A 19,129-nucleotide genomic window follows, 5' to 3' on the forward strand; every position below is an offset into this window, starting at 1 on the left:
CCAAATTGTAGGAGGAGTGACACAAAGTCACTGTGTGTGATGAATAACATTTTTTAAAAGAATTATTGTTTCGTGTAAGTAAATTATCAGTAATTTTAACAAAGTTCCTTCTAGGAAATACTCATTTTGAAATAAGTCGTGTAGGCCCTTCCTAAGACTTATTTAGTATCTACTATTAACCAGAAGTGGAATTGAAGGAGCAATTATTAATTTATTTTAGTCTTATTAGTTGTACAAAACTTTGATTTCATTGCACATAATTGGTAATCATAATGCAATCATCTTAATCTGTTAGAGCTAGTAAATTTTAAAAGCTGTAAACTAAAATCTCTACTTTTTAATCTCTTTTGTCTTTATTGTTTTAACAAAACATGTCAGTACTCAGTTTTAAAGAAATAGAGAAACATTACTACAAATTTTTAATATTACAGTAATACTTAGATTTTTTTAAGAATGTAAAGATTGTAAAAGCAACATACTAATTGACAAATATTGAATATTAAATTTGTTATTTTTTGTGTTAAATCTTTTACTTTTTAAAAATATCACATTTCTATTTTTAAATTTTATTTTGTTTATTTATTTATTTTTGGCTGCATTGGATCTTCGTTGCTGCGCGCGGGCTTTCTCTAGTTGCGGCGAGCAGGGGCTACTCTTTGTTGCGGTGCTCAGGCTTCTCATTGCGGTGGCTTCTCTTGTTGCAGAGCAAGGGCTCTAGGCGCGTGGGCTTCAGTAGTTGTAGCACGCAGGCGCAATATTTGTGGCACACGGGCTTAGTTGCTCTGCGGCATATGGGATCCTCCCAGACCAGGGCTCAAACCCATGTCCCCTGCATTGGCAGGTGGATTCTTAACCACTGTGCCACCAGGGAAGCCCCTTTAAAAATATCACATAAAAATGTCACATTTCTTTTCTTAGAATATAGCTCATCCAAATACACATCTCATTTTCTGCTAAAGCTCTATCTAAAATATTTGGCTAAGAGGGAAAAGATTTTTAAGTATTTCATATCATGCTGAGATAAATAAATAGACTCTACTGGTTGGAACTCCATAAATTGGACATCACATTAAAAGTTTTGTAAATACAAAGAGGCAGCTGTTGCCCTTCAATGTATGAACCTCTCCATTTTAAAAAACAACAGCTCTTCACCGTTTTGATTTCCTTTCTTCATTGTCTCTTTTACTTTGTTTTTCTAATCAGGATAAATTCATGAGATAAGAAAAAAAATGGCATCTAGAGTAAATACCAGTTTCACTTTGATTCCCACCCAGAAATACAGACGTCGTAATCATCGATCCAGCCGTTTTTCCAACATCCTTGACCCAGATTCTCAGCCCTTATCAACGCTTGGAAATTTTAAAGCCTTGCCATTGGAAATATTCCAAATAATCTTAAGATGTTTGTCAGGTGAGGTTTGGGGACTGAGTAGGCTACACGGACAATTGAATGTTTTATTTTCCCCAAGAACTAGTTTGTCATCTTAGGCCCTGCTAGAATGTTAATGGTGTTCACACTGTTTATTTTTAAAATTTCATCAGTGTTAGGTAGGTGGTACTCAAAGAAAATATGATACTCAAATGCTTTAAAACATGCTTCTAATTATAATGACATGGTAATTTGACTGTTACATCCCCAATGTTTCTAATTCATTGAGAACTAGATTTAAAACAATTTTAAGATTTTCCTTTTCCCCCACTTTTATTATTTATTTATTTAGTATTAATATTATTGTTATTAATCTATTATAAATAAATAGATTGTGCTAATAGTGATGTTCTTGTATTTAAGCCGTTGATATATGTGTGTGTGTGTGTATATATATATGTTTCTTTTGATAGTGAAGGATATCAGCGTGCTAAGCATGGTGTCCAAAACAGTCAGCCAGCACATTATTAATTATATCTCAACCTCATCAGGAAGCAAAAGACTTTTACTACAGGACTTTCATAACCTTGAGCTGCCTGACAGGAGACAAGACTCCACTATATTGGAACACTACAGATCTCTAGGTAATTTATGTAATGTAATGAGAATTGTAACAAGTAAAGAACTATACTTAATTAAGGGGATTTTATTATACAATTCTGTAAGGCCCGTGCGAAATGGAATACTTCCTATTTCTATGATGCTTTTACTCTTCAGTGTAAGGACTTTCCCTTAATAACAGTCCCTTACACTTATATTTAAAGATGAGAGAATGCACTTTAAAGTGTCAGTCCTTGTGATTTCATGTGGATACAATGTCACCTGTGCTTATTGTCTAGGTGGCTTGCCAGTTTAGGAAATTGATGTATTTTCTATGCTTTACTTCCTGTGAATCTAATGAGTTTTATTTCTGTACTGCTTTTCCCTTTCAACCATAATCTAATTAAAATAGAAATTTAAGCATATTATTGTGAAAAATCACTTATTCTCTTATCAGAAACAGTGGTTTTCTTTTTTTTTTAAAGCACTGTGCATATTTACTAATAAATCATAATGCTATTATTAAATTAACCTTATCAGAAGAAATTCTGGACAATTTCTTCCCTTGATTTGTAATCATTTATGTCTTTTACCCCATTCATTGATTTCATTCTCCCTAAGAGTGCTGAAAAAAAATTCTAATTTTGACTTGACTAATGACACCAGTTTAATTATGAAGCTACTTATAATTAACCAAAACATGGCAATAAAATTAAATATCAGAGTGATGTTGAGATGTAAATAAAGCCATAAGAGTAAGTTACCTTTTAGTAGCTCAAGGATGCCTAGCTTTAAGATAATAAAATAAGACTATATAGATATGTAAATACATCAAAGTGTATTTGACAAGTATACTTAGTAAGGCTAAGTGAAAGGTCTGTAATCTGGTTACAATGTTATTGGTTTCAGTATTTATGATTAGGCTTTGTGAAGCCTGTAACAGAATACGGCAACTACTTTTTGCTTCTTGTCATTGTGAATATCTTTTTTCCAATATCATCGGATGCTGAGGAAGGCTACTTGGGAAAAACTTATTCTTTAGTTTTAATTTGAATGAATTTTTTCTCCCTGACCAGGTTCAATTGCATAAACAAACAAAATAGCATTAAGACAATTATGTGGATAATTCAGTTAAAAATACAAATATGTATTGATCTCAAAAGCTAGCTTTTAAAAATGGTTTTACTCATGTAATGATTTCAACCTTCCATTTAAATTTTGTGCAGACACCTAGCTTATGACTAATTCTTTAGACAAATGTTTGATGTACTTACCATTTCCTATGTTGCCATTTCTATCTGATCTGTTCTTGTTTTCCGACATTAAAATAACATTTTCAGAATTCTCCATTCTAAGGATTATAAATTTTAATTTGCTTCTTCATACAAAACAGAGCAGATGGTCAGTGTAGAAAGAACGTTACATCTGACTCTATTTTAGTGGGAAGAAATTAAAGAAGTTAGTCTCTAAAGGGTATAGCAGAGCACCTGTGTTAAAAGAATAAATAAGTCAGCCAGTATTGTTTTTTGGGTTTTTTTTTTTGCCGTACACGGGCCTCTCACTGTTGTGGCCTCTCCCGTTGCGGAGCACAGGCTCCGAACACGCAGGCTCGTTGGCCATGGCTCACGGGCCTAACTGCTTCGCGGCATGTGGGATCTTTTCGGACTGGGGCACGAACCCGCATCCCCTGCTTAGGCAGACGGACTCTCAACCACTGTGCCACCAGGGAAGCCCAGCCAGAATTGGTTTTTATGGTAAATTGAAACCCTTAAAAATAGGCGTTCTACATTAGAAAAAGCAACCAACATACAATTATAGCTTACAATTCCCCAGCTATGATATGCCATGGGACTGGATGCCAAAACATGAAAGGAAGAGAACTCAGCCTGAAAACTAAACACTGAAAATGTCTTTTTATGTACAATAATAAGGAGGGCTTATGTTTAAAACTCAATTCTGGTCATGTGTTGCCCAAACATAGCAACTTCTAAAAATAGATTCAATTCCCATAGAGTCTACAGAATTATATATAAAGTAGTTATTATATTATGTAAAAAAGTAAATGCAGAGAAGATGAAAACTGAAGAAAGTCATGATATTCAGATATATATTTTCCTACCATGTATCTTATTTTTAGTTTGAGGACATTTGGCCTTATAGGAATGTTAACAATGTATTGCCATTTTAGGAAAACAGAACACTTAGAGGAAATAAATCATAACCATACACTTCCTGTCACTGTAGTTCAAGTTACATATCTCACTGGGAAATTGAAGGGTTTTTTTTCTTTTTTAAATATCTAAACACAAAATTCTATACATTCTTAACATGCAAGCCCCATAAAAGGATATCTCTGAAGGAAGAGATAAATATTTCATCCAAACTGGATACTTTCTGTGAGAGAAAAACCGACTTCTAATCTCTGAAATTTTAAATACTTACGACTTCAAGTTTTTGTATTTGGAGAAAGGAGTACAAAATCTCTTTTCTCATTCTTTGCATTAGCAACTCTTAAAACATTTTTCATGGTGGACATGAGCTTAATTTTAAGAAGTATTGGAATATGTTTTCTATGAAATAAAGACAGCAGAGTTTCCCTGTTGTGTTTTGTGTTTGGTTATTGTATCTTTTAAAATCTGAATACTTTCTCATATCTGTACTATACCATCAATTTCACAATTTTTTGTAAGATTTTATGCCATAGCCTCTTGGGTGGACACCAGAGTCACTTGGTAAACACCATATATGTGTTTTGCACCCTTCCTCCCAAACTTCCTCTTAAAAACTCTATCAGCTCACAATCCACTATCGTATACTTGACTTTCAGGAAACATTATTCTGTGAGTTATAGATATTCTTAAGTTAATTACATTGTCATTTTTTCATATGTCTCTTTACTTTCTCAGGTCTACTGTTTAAAAGATGTACATTGCTGCTACCCACAAAGGAAAGACTGAAGTACATTCACAAGATACTTGCAGAAGTAAGATCATACTTCTGAATTAGCTCACAGTCTTGATTTCCAGTAAATATATTTTATTATTAATGTCTTATACTCATTTTAAATCTATCTTTAATTAGTGGAATTTCATGAATTGGTACTAAAAAGTTGGTTGATGATAATCTAATACTTTACCAAGTGCTCAGAGATTATAAAACACCAAAATGTAGTATAGGAGTATTTTACTTATTATAAAATAATTTTTACATATAACTAAGTACATCATTCAAGTTTATTAGGTTTATCAGAGTAGTAAAAGTATTTTTACCTCATGTGGGAATTCTGAGGTTGTTTTAAAGAGGTGATTTAGATATTTTATTAAAATGAAAATTATTTCCAAATGTTAACATTTTACTATTTAAATATTTGTGTTAAAACTATTTTTAATATATAAAACGACAAACCTTTTATGATAATTTATGCCTTGGAAATGTGTATCAATATGTTTGGGCATAATCTCTGTTAGACATCGAGTTTTACTATATAAACCCAATATATATCTAATACTGCTGATTCAGTTTTACACTCAATAGTATGCAAACTGTTTCTGATCCACTGGCTTTTTTCATGTCAGTGTTTGCATTGAGTTCAGCTGTATGTTATTGCAGCAGCTTCCAAGATGATCTTTCTGCCATTCACTTCTTCACTTCCCAAGACATTCTAAATGCTGAATCACTTACATCAAATTAATTTTCTTGCTTTTAAAAATATTTCCGTGGCTACTCAGTTTCATCAAGATAAGGTCCAAAGTCCACAGGTGGTATTTAGGGTTCCCCCGACAGTGCAGCCTTACTTTCTACTACTTTGAGCCTCATTAAGCTGCTCATATCTTTCTGTCCAAATGAATATTTAAAATTTTTACCTCTATACCATTTTGCCCTTATTGTTTCCCTCACCAATACTATCTATTGATTATATTTGAATCTTACTTAAAGACATTGCTTGTTTCACATCCTTCATAAGCTTTTTTAATCATTCTCAAAATTATCCTTTCCCTGCTTTCATTGTATCTGATATGTTTATTTGGTCATTTTAGCATTTATACATACTTTATCCTGAAATATAAAATTAATTTCATGTATGTATATCTTATTGTTCTAAATAAAGTGTGAGCTCCTTGAGGAGCTTGTTTTATGTTTCATAATCCCCACCTATATAACATGTGACTAATCAGTTGTTTAGTGTTTTAGTTATTTTCAGTTTAGACTGAAAACAATCCTTGCGTATTTCCATTAAATTTGAATGTCACATCATTGCACAGTTGCAGTGAAAAGGAGGAATTAACAGTTGTTCTCTTTACAGGTTTCCTGTTTTAAATTTAACGGCTGTGTAACTCCATTGCAATGTTTAGGATTACCATGTTACGGCATGTTTTTACAGGTACATTTTTTTTAGTGAAAGAAGAAAAGGAATTCTTTTTGAACTGTTATCAAGTAGAGCATGTAATCTGTCTTTCTATAGGATAATAAAAGTAATAATGATCTAAAAAGAAAACAAAATAACATTGTAAATGTTTGAGGATGTGTTAATCCAATAATATGTTTGCCACCTCAGATTTTCTTCTTGGATTTCTCACTGGTAAGAAATGTTTAACACTTATTTGCTCTATACCAATGTCCTTGAAGTTTCCAGCCAATTGTAATGACTAGAAATATTGTGGGGTAGAGGGTGTGTGTGTGCAATGAGTTTTAAGTCTTGGGCTAGTTATTTAAGATGTGACCTTAGAAATGAACTGTATAAAAAAATAGTAACTATAGGAAATGATATGGATAACTAACCTTTTTGTGGTAATTATTTTGCTATATATATATAATTACTATGTTATATGTCTTTAACTTATACAATGTTATACATCAATTATATCTCAGTAAACCTGGGAGGGGGGAAGAAATCAACTGCATGATTTTAAGAACACTTTTTACTATTTTATTATAAACATTATAATAATAACATTATTATTAATGCTGTTCAATATATTATTACTATATTGCACTGTTCTAAGCAGTTTACATGTATTAACTTACATAAATATTACAGCAACCTTATGAGGTTTACAACAATCTTACAACAGCCTTGCTTATAACCCATCCTGCCAGCCAGCCACCATCTGCATGTACAGGTTCCAGGGGCATAGGCCCTCCTTCTAGCCCTCTTCCAAGATAGATAGATTTCTGCTTTTTCTTTTTCCCTTTGGAACAGGTAATATGAGCACATGTATTCATATAAAATTCAAAAGGTACAAAATGGTATAAAGTGAATATTAAGTCTCCTCCCAGGCCTGTTCCTTGTTCACAGAGTTCCCTTCAACAGAAGTAACCACTGTTAGAAGTTTCTATTATGTCCTTCCAAAGAGAATAAGATTCATTTTTAAACTACTGAAATATAGTTCAACTATTTTAAGAAAAATTGATATGATCAATCAACTTTTTCAAAATCTACATATAGTTGAATACCATTTGAATTTTTCATATATGTTTAACTGTACATTCTGGTCTCCTCAAAGATAATTACTATATTTGGTCCTAATAAAAATTGTTTTTTGTTCACACCCAAATGTTGTAAATAAATGCTCATAATTGTCACATTAAAATGAGATCATTATCATTTGTAAGCCATATCATAACTGATAGCTAGAGGGGACCAAAAGGGTTCTACTGTAGTCTAAAACTAAGCCACAGTATGGTTGTGAGTCAGATGTCTAAAGTTGTATCTATACTGTCAGAGTTCAGGATTCAGTACCATTTAGTTCCCTGAAAAGATACTCCCTATGCAACCAAAAAGAAACTGGATTTTGGAGCATTTCTAGGTTTTGTTTATATAAAATTTCCTACGAATTTGAACAGTTCCATAGTGGATAAAAATTGCACATTGCCTCGATTTTATGCTACAGCAGTTATGGTCATAAGGCAATAGTGACTTATGTTTTGATTTGATGGTTTGAACATCTGAAATGTTTCCTTTATCATCCTCAGACCTTAACAGCAGGATGGGATGAACTTGAGTGCCATCGTGTTTATAACTTCTTATGTGAGCTGACTAATCTCTCCCGCAACATGCAGACAGTTGTCTGCAGCAAACCAGGTAAAGAACTAAAATTCAGAGATAACCTTATACAGAGATTAAAATAGAAAAAAAAAAGTATAGTTCTAAAGTGTATTTCAAAATAAATTGTGGCATTCGTTTGTAGTAAAAAGACAAAGAGATGCAAGGGAATGATAAACACTGAATCAGATAGTGAGGCAGAAGTGGCCTGTGATTAGAGAAGGAGAAGCTCTCAGAGGGCTTCAACCACATTAATAATATTTTATTCCTTAAGCTGGTGGAGGATACAAAGGTGTTCATTATAGTATTTTTTAAACTTCTATATATACCTGAAATAGTTCATATTTTAAAAATTATAAGAGGGACTTTCCTGGCAGTCCAGTGGTTGGGACTCCATGCTTCCACTGTGTGTGATCCCTGGTTGGGGAACTAAGATCCTGCATGCTGCACGGTGCAGCCAAAAAAAAAAAATTAAAAGAACCCTACAATTTAGCAGTTTCATTCTGAGAAACTCCCACAGTATGCACAAGGAGGCGTATAAGAATGAGCATTGCAGCATGTAACCAGGGAAAGCTGCAAACAAAGTAATGCCTGTTGTCAGGAGAATGGATAAATGAATTATGGCATATTTATACAATTAAAACCATTAGTAGTGGGCTTCCCTGGTGGTGCAGTGGTTGAGAATCTGCCTGCCAATGCAGGGGACATGGGTTCGAGCCCTGGTCCCGGAAGATCCCACACGCCACGGAGTAACTAAGCTCGTGTGCCACAACTATTGAGCCTATGCTCTAGAGCCTGCAAGCCACAACTACTGAGCCCACGTGCCACAACTGCTGAAGCCCATGCACCTAGAGCCCGTGCTCCGCAACAAGAGAAGCCACCACAATGAGAAGCCTGCGCACCGCAACGAAGGGTAGCCCCCGCTCGCTGCAACTAGAGAGAAGCCCATGCGCGGCAACGAAGACCCAATGCAGCCAAAAATAAAAATAAATTTATTAAAAAAAAAAACATTAGTAGTTAAAATGAATTAACTAGAGCCATGTGTCTTACTATGGATAAATCTCAAAATATAATTTGAGAAAAAAAGGTTACCAAGCAATGCTTTTAATATACCATTTATATACATATTAAAAACATGCAAAACAATTCTATAGATTCTTTATGGTTATATACATATGTAAAAAAGTATAAAAACATAGTTGGGAGGTATGATAGTTAATTTTGGGTGTCAACTTGGGTAGGCCACAGTACCCAGATATTTGGTCAAACATTATTCTAGATGTTTCTTTGAAGTTATTTTTTAGATGAGATTAACATTTAACTCAGTAGATTTTGAGTAAAGTAGATTACCCTCCATAATGTGAGTGGGCCTCATCCAATCACTTGAAGGCCTTAACAGAAAAAGACTCCCCTCCCCAAACAAGAAAGAATTCTACCAACAGACTGCCTTTGGACTTGAACTAGAACTCTTCTCTTGTCTGCAGCCACCCACCCTACCCTGCAGATTATGGACTTGCCAAGCTTCCAGAATCCTCATGAGCAAATTCCTCAAAATAAATCCTTCTCTATGTATATACACACATCCTGTTCGTTTCGTTTCTCTAGAGAAAGCTGACTAATACAGGAGGGATAAAACCCAATTCAAGATGGTGATTACCTCTGGGGAGGAAGGTGATTGGGACTGATACACAAGAAGTTTTAACTATATCAGAATGTTTTATTTATTTTTAAAAATCTGAAGCAAATATAGCAAAAAAATAAAGATTTGACAAAGCTAGCTGATCAGTACACAGTGTTTGTTATAGTATCTCTGCTTTTCTGCCAGCTTGAAATATTTCATTATGAAACAAATCATGGCAGATTTTAATTTTAAAGGCAGACATAGAAGCCCAATGAAACAATAACAAAATTAATTTATCATGTCTCTCTCTTGATCAAAAAGTTTTATTAGCTTCCTTATATCTTCAAAATAAAGCCCAAACTGTTTATATCGGCCTTCATATTCTAATCCTAACTTACTTTTTCAAAATTATTGCCCGCTACTTCTGTATCAGTTTGACATAGGCATATTGCTCTACTCACTGTATCTCAGACCCGTCTTACACATTTCTACCTCATACCTTTTATTCATTCTCTCTTTTTCCTGAAATACCATCTCTCCTTTTTAAGACCCAATTTACCTGACCTCCTTTAAGACCCAATTTACCTGACCTCCTCTGTAAAACCTTTCCTGATCTTCCCAGACCTGCAATTATCTCTCTCCTCTAAACTTCTGTGTTACTTGACTTAACACATCAGGAGACACTTACATATGGCCTTAGTGCATTGGCAGACTTTCCATTTACACTTGTCTTATCTACAAGTAAGTAGAACATAAATGGTATAAAAATATAAAATGTAAAATGGTACCACCACCAGGGAAAACAATTTGGACATTCCTCAAAAAGCTAAAGGTGGAGTTATCATATGACTCAGCAATTGCACTCCTAGGTACATAACTAAGGAAATTGAGAGCAGGAACAAGGACAAATACTTGTGCACCAGGGTTCACTGAAGCATTATTTTCAGTAGCCAAAAACTGGAAACAACCCAAGTGTTCATCAATAGATGAATGAATAGACAAAATGTGGCATATACATACAATGGAATATTATTCACTCATAAAAAGGGGTGAAGTTTTGATACAGGCCACAACATGGATGAACACTGAAAATATATGCTAAGGGGCTTACCTGGTGGCACAGTGGTTAAGAGTATGCCTGCCAGTGCAGGGGACACAGGTTTGAGCCCTGGTCCGAGAAGATCCCACATGCCATGGAACAGCTAAGCCTGTGTCCCACAACTACTGAGCCTGCGCTCTAGAGCCTGCGAGCCACAACTGCTGAGTCCATGTACCACAGCTACTGAAGTCCATGCGCTTAGAGCCCATGCTCCACAGCAAGAGAAGCCACCGCAATGAGAAGCCTGCGCACCACAACGAAGAGTAGTCCCCACTCGCTGCAACTAGAGAAAGCCCATGCGCGGCAATGAAGACCCAACGCAGCCAAAAATAAAATAAAATTAATTAATTAAAAAAAAGAAAATATATGCTAAGTGAAATAAGTCAGACACAAAAGACAAATATTGTATGATTCCACTTATGTGAGGTACCTAGAACAGGCAAATTCATAAAAACAGAAGGTAGATTAGAGGTTACCAGGATGTGGGAAGATAGGGAATGCAGAGTTATTGCTTAATGGTTACAGAGTTTCTGTTTGAGATGAAAAATTTTAGTGTAAGACAGTGGTGATGGTTGAACAACACTGTGACTGTAATTGATGCCACTGCATTGTATAGTTTAAAAATGGTTAAAATAGCAAATTTTATATCATATATATTTACCACAATTTAGGAAAATAATGTAATATATCAAAAACTGTTGAATTATATACATTAAAGGGTAAGGTATACAGTATGTAAATTATATATATTTCAATAAAGCTGTTTAAAGAAAACCATGAGATACCACTTCATACCCACTAGGATGGCTAGAACCAAAAAGTCAGATAACAAGCGTTGGTGAGAATGTGGGGAATTTGGAGCCCTCATACATTGCTGGTGGGAATGCAAAATGGTGCAGTCACTTTGGAAACAATCTGGTAGTTATTCAATAATTAAATATAGAGTTACCGTATGACCCAACAATCCCATTCCTAGGTATATCCTCAAGAGAAATGAAAACATATGTCCATACAGAAACTTGTACATGAATGTTAATAGCAACATTGTTCATAATAGCCAAAAGGTGAGACAACCCAAATATCCATCAATTGGTGAATCGATAAAAAATGTGGTATATCTATACAATGGAATATTATTTGGCCATAAAAAGGAAATGAAGTATTGATACTTACCATAACATGGATATACCTTGAAAACATACTAAGGGGACTTCCCTGGTGGTCCAGTGGTTAAGAATCCGCCTTCCAATGCAGGCAACGTGGGTTCCATCCCTGGTTGGGGAACTAAGATCCCACATGCCACGGGGCAACTAAGCCCACAAGTACTGAACCCACGCACTCTGGAACACACGTGCCGCAACTAGAGAAGCTCATGCACTGCAATGTAAAGATCCCGCATGCCACAACTAAGACCCAACACAGCCAAATAAATAAATAGAAAATAAGTATTAAAAAAAAAATGCTAAGGAAAGAAGTCAGTCACAAAAAACCACCTACTACGTGACTTCATTCATATGAAGAATAGGAAAATCTACAGAGACGGCAAGTAGTGCTTAGTGCTGGGTGTGGTAAAGGGCAGAAGGATAGGAGAGTGATAGCTAAAAGAGCAGGGTTTCTTTTTGAGGTAATCAAGATGTTCTAAAATTTACTTGGTAATGGGCGCATATATCTGTGAATATACTTTAAAAAAACGTTGAATTGTACACTTTAAATTGGTAAATTTTATGGGATGTGAATTGTATCCCAATAAAGTTGTTTTTAAAAAAGTAGTTCCTTGATAATCTCAAATTTTTACAGAGTAAAATGAAGTAACACTCTCAGTACAAAGCATTTAATGATGTATGTCTTGACCTATCCAATATGCATATCAATCTTTCTAAGAAGAATTGTTTACAGTGCTTTTGTCTTCATAGGAGTTGCCACAAAACTGGAGTTATGGATCAGACTGTTCTGTAGGAACGTTTTTCTTGATCGTTGGACCCATCAAAGCGATTCTGCATTTTGGTTGACGTGCATATTAAAACCATGGCCAATGGTGAATCAGGCAAGATTACTGTATATCATCTTTGGACCAGTAGCTCCTCAAGATGGTGAGCATCCATTTCTTTGGGATGTATGTTACAAAATTGGTTAATTACTTTCAGTTTAGGAAACATATCTTTTTGTACCTGCTTAGTTTCATCATTCCTAATAAGTAAACCATGTTTCATAAATGTATATACTACATTGACTTGTATATAACTTAAGCATCAAGACAGAAATTGTTCTGCTGCAGGCCATTTCCAAATATATTCTCATCATCTCTGATTTACCCAAAATAACTGCATTTCGGACTTCCCTGGTGGCGCAGTGGTTGAGAGTCCGCCTGCCGATGCAGGGCACACGGGTTCGTGCCCCGGTCCGGGAAGATCTCACATGCCACGGAGCGGCTAGGCCCGTGAGCCATGGCCGCTGAGCCTGCGCGTCCGGAGCCTGTGCTCCACAACGGGAGAGGCCACAACAGTGAGAGGCCCACGTACCACAAACAAACAAACAAACATTATTTTTATTTTTTTAAATATATTTATTTATTTATTTTGTCTGTGTTGGGTCTTCGTTGCTGAGTGGGATCCTCCCAGACCGGAGCACGAACCCGCGTCCCCTGCATCGGCAGGCGGACTCTCAACCACTGTGCCACCAGGGAAGCCCGGTTTAGTTGCTTTGAGGCATGTGGGATCTTCCTGGGCCAGGGCTCAAACCCGTGTCTCCTGCATTGGCAGGTGGATTCCCAACCACTGTGCCACCAGGGAAACCCTTTAAGCATTATCTTAACTCAAGATTATATTTGCTGCTGTAGGGGACTAATAATGCAAGGGAAGCAATGTGGTAGTCAGAACTGATGTTTTACTTAATTTGGGGTGCATCATATTATTTTTTGCAATTTTTTGGCCTTTCTAATTAAGTTTTGCTTGGATGAATGTTAAAATTAGCATGTATTTAGTTCACACTGCCTTATATCAGGAGTTAACTAGTTTAAAGTGTGTTGAGTAGCAGCAGGAAGCCAATCTGGGATCAAATTTTGTTTGTGTAATTCACAAAGAGAAATTGGTCATAGGTAAATAATAAAAAATTGACTGGATTACTCTGTTTTGATGTAAATGTCTGGAAAATTCTCAGATACAGCATGCTCTCTTTTTGGAAGTCTATCACTAGGTTTTATTTCATTTTAGTAAGATTACATCAATTGTTTATTTTAATTTCTGTTATGGGGTAGCATTATCTTTGAACCAGAAACAGTGTTTTGCTTGGTGAAACTACCTTTTCTTTTCCTCATTTAGCTATTGTTGCTGTGCTTCATCACATCAGTCAGAGACATTAAAATTTATACTGTTATCAGAATTGACCTTTCATTATGAAAGTTAAAATGAAAGTAGCATATATAAGTAATGGATTCCATTATGCAATCCAATTTCCTTTTTAAACAATCTGTGTAGTCTTTGTCACAAAGCCAACTATTCTGTCATAGCCTAGCTTTTGTTTCAATTATCATTCAGGACAGGTGGTTTGGCAGAAAATGATAGAAGGACCTGCAGATGAACCCAGTCTGAAAGGTTTGGCTGATGCCATTAAATTACTGTATGATACAGGCACCAAAGAATGGACAGCAGATGATGTTATCAGTCTTGTAGATGAACTATCAGGTAAAAGGAATTATTTACCACATACAGTAATAGAAATTTGTTATTAGAATACAGTTATAAAATTGTAAGGACAACTCTATAGGTAACAAAAGAACTGCCTATTGGAAATCACTAAATGCTTTAAAATATTTAAAGTTTGTCTTTATGTTTGAAGAGAATGCATATAATCAACTTACTTTCCTTCTATTTTCCTTGCCAATTTTATAAATATGTATTTATTGCTATTATTTGAAAGCTTCATAATTTAATTAGCTTAATTATTCCCATTCTGAAGTTCTCAGAAACACGTCCAAATGTTGGGTAAGAGGAAGGCCCTTTCCTGTTGGTACTGGCTTGATGAAACAATGTTTCCCATTCCTGCATAATCCTTTAGATTCTAAAGTTTACAAGATTTCTTTCTTTAGCAGGATTACACCACCTTGTCTGTTGACCTATGTGTAGGAGAAATGCGTTGACTGTATTACTAGTATATTTGTAAGAGTCGCTGCGACTTGGCAATAAATAATCTCTGTCCCCGGTTGAATGCTGTAATCGGAAAACTAAAGCATTTTTTCTGAGATTCTCCCTTGGCACTGATTGTATTTCCAATAAAGTAATATAATATTGCATGTATTTAATGATGTTTACTATAGCTATTGTGTAATTTCTCATTAAATAACTGTTCTTTCTTTAATAAAAGTGGTTCCCCGTGAGTGGCTTCTAGAGAATAATGCACATCTCCTAATCCTAAGTGGGAATAGCGTCTGTTTCACTTTCATGGCTAGTAAAGCTATGAATGGACGGGCCATTGAACTGGCAAGGCTGATAGTCTTTTTGGCTTTGGTAAGTATAAAATAAGTTTTTTCTAGCAAATTGTTTAACATTATAGTTGACCTACTAGGGAGCTGCCCTGAAGGAACTGAAATATGTACGAAACATTTTGAAAGAATAAGTATTTAAGTATATATTTTTATATATACTTTATATATTTAAAAAAATTTTTTAAATTTATATAATAAACTATCATATCTGGAATCATTCCTTGTGTTAACCTCTCCCCACTTAATATCTGGATTGTCATTATACAGCTCTGCCAAGTTATATTCTTTTTTTTCCCTTAAATTCCATTTAAAAATAAAGCATCCCTTATGATTTGCTCCAGGATAATCCCTGGGCAGCAGGGAGAGAATGTGTAAGTGAGTGGTGGTAGAAGTGAAACAAGATTAGTAATTGTTGAAGCTAGGGAATGGATACTAGGGGTTCATAATACTACTCTCTTTACTTTTATATAGTTAAAATGTTTTTCAAAATAAAAACATTTAAAAATGTATTTAATATTCATTCATTTAACACAAATTGAGTGTTTACTATGGGTCATACCTGTGAGAGATTTTAGGACTGTGGAAATTAATAGAACAAATCCCTGACCAAAAGCTGCTTACAGTCTTCTAAGCAATATCAAAGTATATATAAATAAATTCAGTGTGATAAGTGCAAAAATATGTAAAAAAAGATACAAAGGTATCAGAGAGGAGTCAATATTGGGTGGGCATAGAGTACAGAGAGGGCTTCCCCAATTCCAGTAGATATAAGTTTTTTAAATGAATAGGAAGTGTTCACCAGACCAGAGGGGTTCGATTATTCAAGCATGTACCTGCATGTGTTGCATAGATATCTCATTTATTTGGCTTCCATCACAGATGCCAGCCCAACCAGTGCTTCAAAAGCAATGGAATAATCTTCAGCTGGCTGTTGTGAGGAATAATTGAATGTAATCCATTTTCTACATAATGGAGACAGGATCTTCACCAACTCAACTGCTTAAAACATGAATGAAATCTCTGTGGCTCTTTTAAAATGTGAAGAAAGCTATTAAATTAATTGTATTCTAAATGTAAATGTTTATTTTAATAAGCAGAGGCCCTCAAAACAAAACAAAAAAAAGGAAAGAGAGAATTGGAACTGCATGACTGTATCAGGGAACTATAAGCAGTTCAGTATTATTTCTGAAGGGAAAAATGTGTAGAAGAGGAGGAGATGGTAAGTTTAGATAGGAAGGGAGAGGCTAGGTAAGGCAGGGCCTGGTAGACCATTCTGTGGAGCTTGAACCACAGGAGCCACACTGCTGACAAGTTTTAGGAAGCAGGGAGACATTGTCAGTTTTACGTTTTTGGAAGGTGAGTTTGGCCACACTGTAGTAAAAGGAATGGAGAGGAAACCGCTAGGGGTGGAGAAACCTTCTCCGGAAAGCCTTCTCTGTTTAACATCTCAACTCTGGTCACATTAATTTTCTCTAAATGGCCTCAGATTTGTCTTCTCTTTATCTTCATTTACCAGTGGTGTTCTAAGGCCACTGTATGTGTGGGGTAAGTCATCTCCCAAAATAGATTGCAAACTCTTTGAAATCCAGGACTATGCCACTTATTTCTTTCATAGTGCCTTGTACAGTGCTTTACACATAATAAGTAGGCAATATATCTTTCTTGTCAGGTTAACATTATTTAGTTACAGTACTATATAGTTTATTTTCATGCTCTATGTTATTTGGCTATGTGAGTTAAATTGACCATTTAAGATATTAGTAAATAAACCTTTTTCCTTTCAGTCAGTTTTACCTATAAACATGTAATTTTCACTTTATCTATGTTTTAAATAATAGAGAAATATTCCCTACTACTCTCAAGATGGAAAGTTGGTGTCACCATAGGGCTCTCTTGCCTGTTGAAATTGTCTGTCTGTCACCCTCATTGGACTCCTTGAAAATAGAGACCATGTCTTTATGGCTTACCATTGTATCCCCAGCTCTTAGCATGTGCTCAATAAACACTTATTGAATGAATGAGCAGGAGCCTTATTTTTCATATGTTTAACAATTGTTTTCAATATTATTTCTTATATTAATAAACAAATATTCTATGATAATCTTTTTTTCTATGATAATCTTGAACCAGGCTTTTTTTACTTCACACTTTTCCCCACTAAATTTATACCATTTGAGAGCAAAGAAGTGTTAGATAGAAGAGCATTTCCCATTTATAGACTCAGCATGATGTTATATGTATTAAATTCTGTAAAATTATAAACGGTCATTGTTAATACCATTTTCAAATTCTACCGCTTTCTTCAAATAAAGATTTACCATAATGCTTTGTATGTCTAAATCAGGTATGTGAGAAAGAACTATACTGCATGGATTGGGCAGTTAAAATGATGCAAAAAGTCTGTAAAGTCTTTAGCACTCCAGTGGAAAGAAATAACTTCCTGCAGAGTGTGGCAAATGCATTTGCGTATGTGATAATGGAAATGCTACAATCAGTTCTGTCTGGTGAGTATGCATGTAGATGGTGCTCAGTTGTGAGTAAAGTGCATTCTAGTCACCCCTTAAGACATAGATAATTCTGTGTAGACTTTTATATCCAAGCTAAAAATAGAAAAATCAGACATTGTTTTTCCATGAGATATATTTAGTTCCTGGTTTCGTCACTTTTTAAATCTGGTATTAGTTTTAATGGAAAATGTAAAGTTGAAGAGTCTGCTCTGAAAGGAACTAATTTCAATTCTGCACAGCAAAAAATTTTAACTTGCTTACTTAACCAACTATCATAATCATCATAATATTCTTTATTTGTATAGTTTACACGTATAGATTTTTATAGTTTTATTAGGTGCCCAACAGGATAATTAACCCTATTTTACAGATGGGAAAACTAAGGCTTAGAGAAATTACCTGACTTGCCCAAGGTCATGAAGTTAGAAGCAATAAAGCATGGACCAGCATCTTTTTCTTCTGATTTCTAATTCAGAGCTCTAAATATAATTCCATGATTTCAATGGTTAACGTCTGACTTAGGGAAAATCACTAACTAGTCTTCTGTTACATATTATTAGGGAAATTGGAACATCTTATGTTTCAAAGAAATCATATATTTAGAAACTTAACTGTCATTTTCTTTTCCCTACTGTCTATTCCTGTGTATGGCATATGGAAGACCATGATGAAGACAACAGAAGCTTTCTGGATTTGTTCCATCTTGTGCATGCTCAGGCCAACTTCCATAAGGAGGTCCTGTATTTGACCGTGAACGCTCTCTCTGCCTAAATACTCAGAAAGCCTTGCGTTTAGAGAATAACTGAGTGAGCTAACTATTAGAAGAGTGCTAATTTTCCACACTCAGAGAATAGCATCCATGGGCCTTTTTATCACCTAAGTAACCTAAGAATTCAAAAGCTGCATAAAAATTTACAAGCAACTGCTTATACCATTATTAATATAAAACTTTCAGGCAAACCCAAGAATGTATTAAGATTTCTCTAGAAAACAAGCTGCTCTAGATTTTGGTAAACCTAACACCAAGCTAAAATGGAACATTAGTGTTCAAGAATCTGGGGCCAGCCAACCTGTATGTGTGGGTCTTCAAAGCAAGAGAAAATTCTGATGCATAGTTAGAACAGACCCAAATTCACTAAATGGTGTGTATCTGTTCACTTTGCTTAGGTTGTGTAAACATAGCGTAGAATGTTTTGTGAAGATTTGCAGTATGATGTTTTGGAATGTGCAGATATAAATCACATTTTTTTTACCACCTTCTTGGCATATGATTACAAAGAACATTTTATTTGCTTCATGTTTTGCAGATCAAAAACCAAAGGAAGTATGTGTGTGTGTACATATATATCCATACGTGTATGTATATATATATATATATATATACACATACATGCACACACACATATATTTC

At 34.9% G+C, this 19,129-nt stretch overlaps 1 protein-coding gene across 1 annotated transcript; it reads left to right on the top strand.

Moving 5' to 3' along the window:
* Nucleotides 1-1,229: 1,229 nt before the first annotated feature.
* Nucleotides 1,230-18,489, top strand: FBXO47 (F-box protein 47). Its single transcript, XM_024746008.1, has 10 exons — nucleotides 1,230-1,410; nucleotides 1,842-2,012; nucleotides 4,875-4,951; nucleotides 6,272-6,349; nucleotides 7,942-8,050; nucleotides 12,645-12,821; nucleotides 14,265-14,411; nucleotides 15,091-15,233; nucleotides 17,556-17,727; nucleotides 18,380-18,489. The coding sequence occupies exons 1-10, from the start codon at nucleotides 1,230-1,232 to the stop codon at nucleotides 18,487-18,489; spliced, it is 1,365 nt and encodes a 454-aa protein (XP_024601776.1).
* The last annotated feature ends 640 nt before the right edge of the window (nucleotides 18,490-19,129 follow it).

The sequence above is a fragment of the Neophocaena asiaeorientalis genome, unplaced genomic scaffold (assembly GCF_003031525.2).
Source record: "Neophocaena asiaeorientalis asiaeorientalis breed wild unplaced genomic scaffold, Neophocaena_asiaeorientalis_V1.1 scaffold1, whole genome shotgun sequence".
In the NCBI taxonomy this organism is placed as follows: Eukaryota; Metazoa; Chordata; class Mammalia; order Artiodactyla; family Phocoenidae; genus Neophocaena; species Neophocaena asiaeorientalis.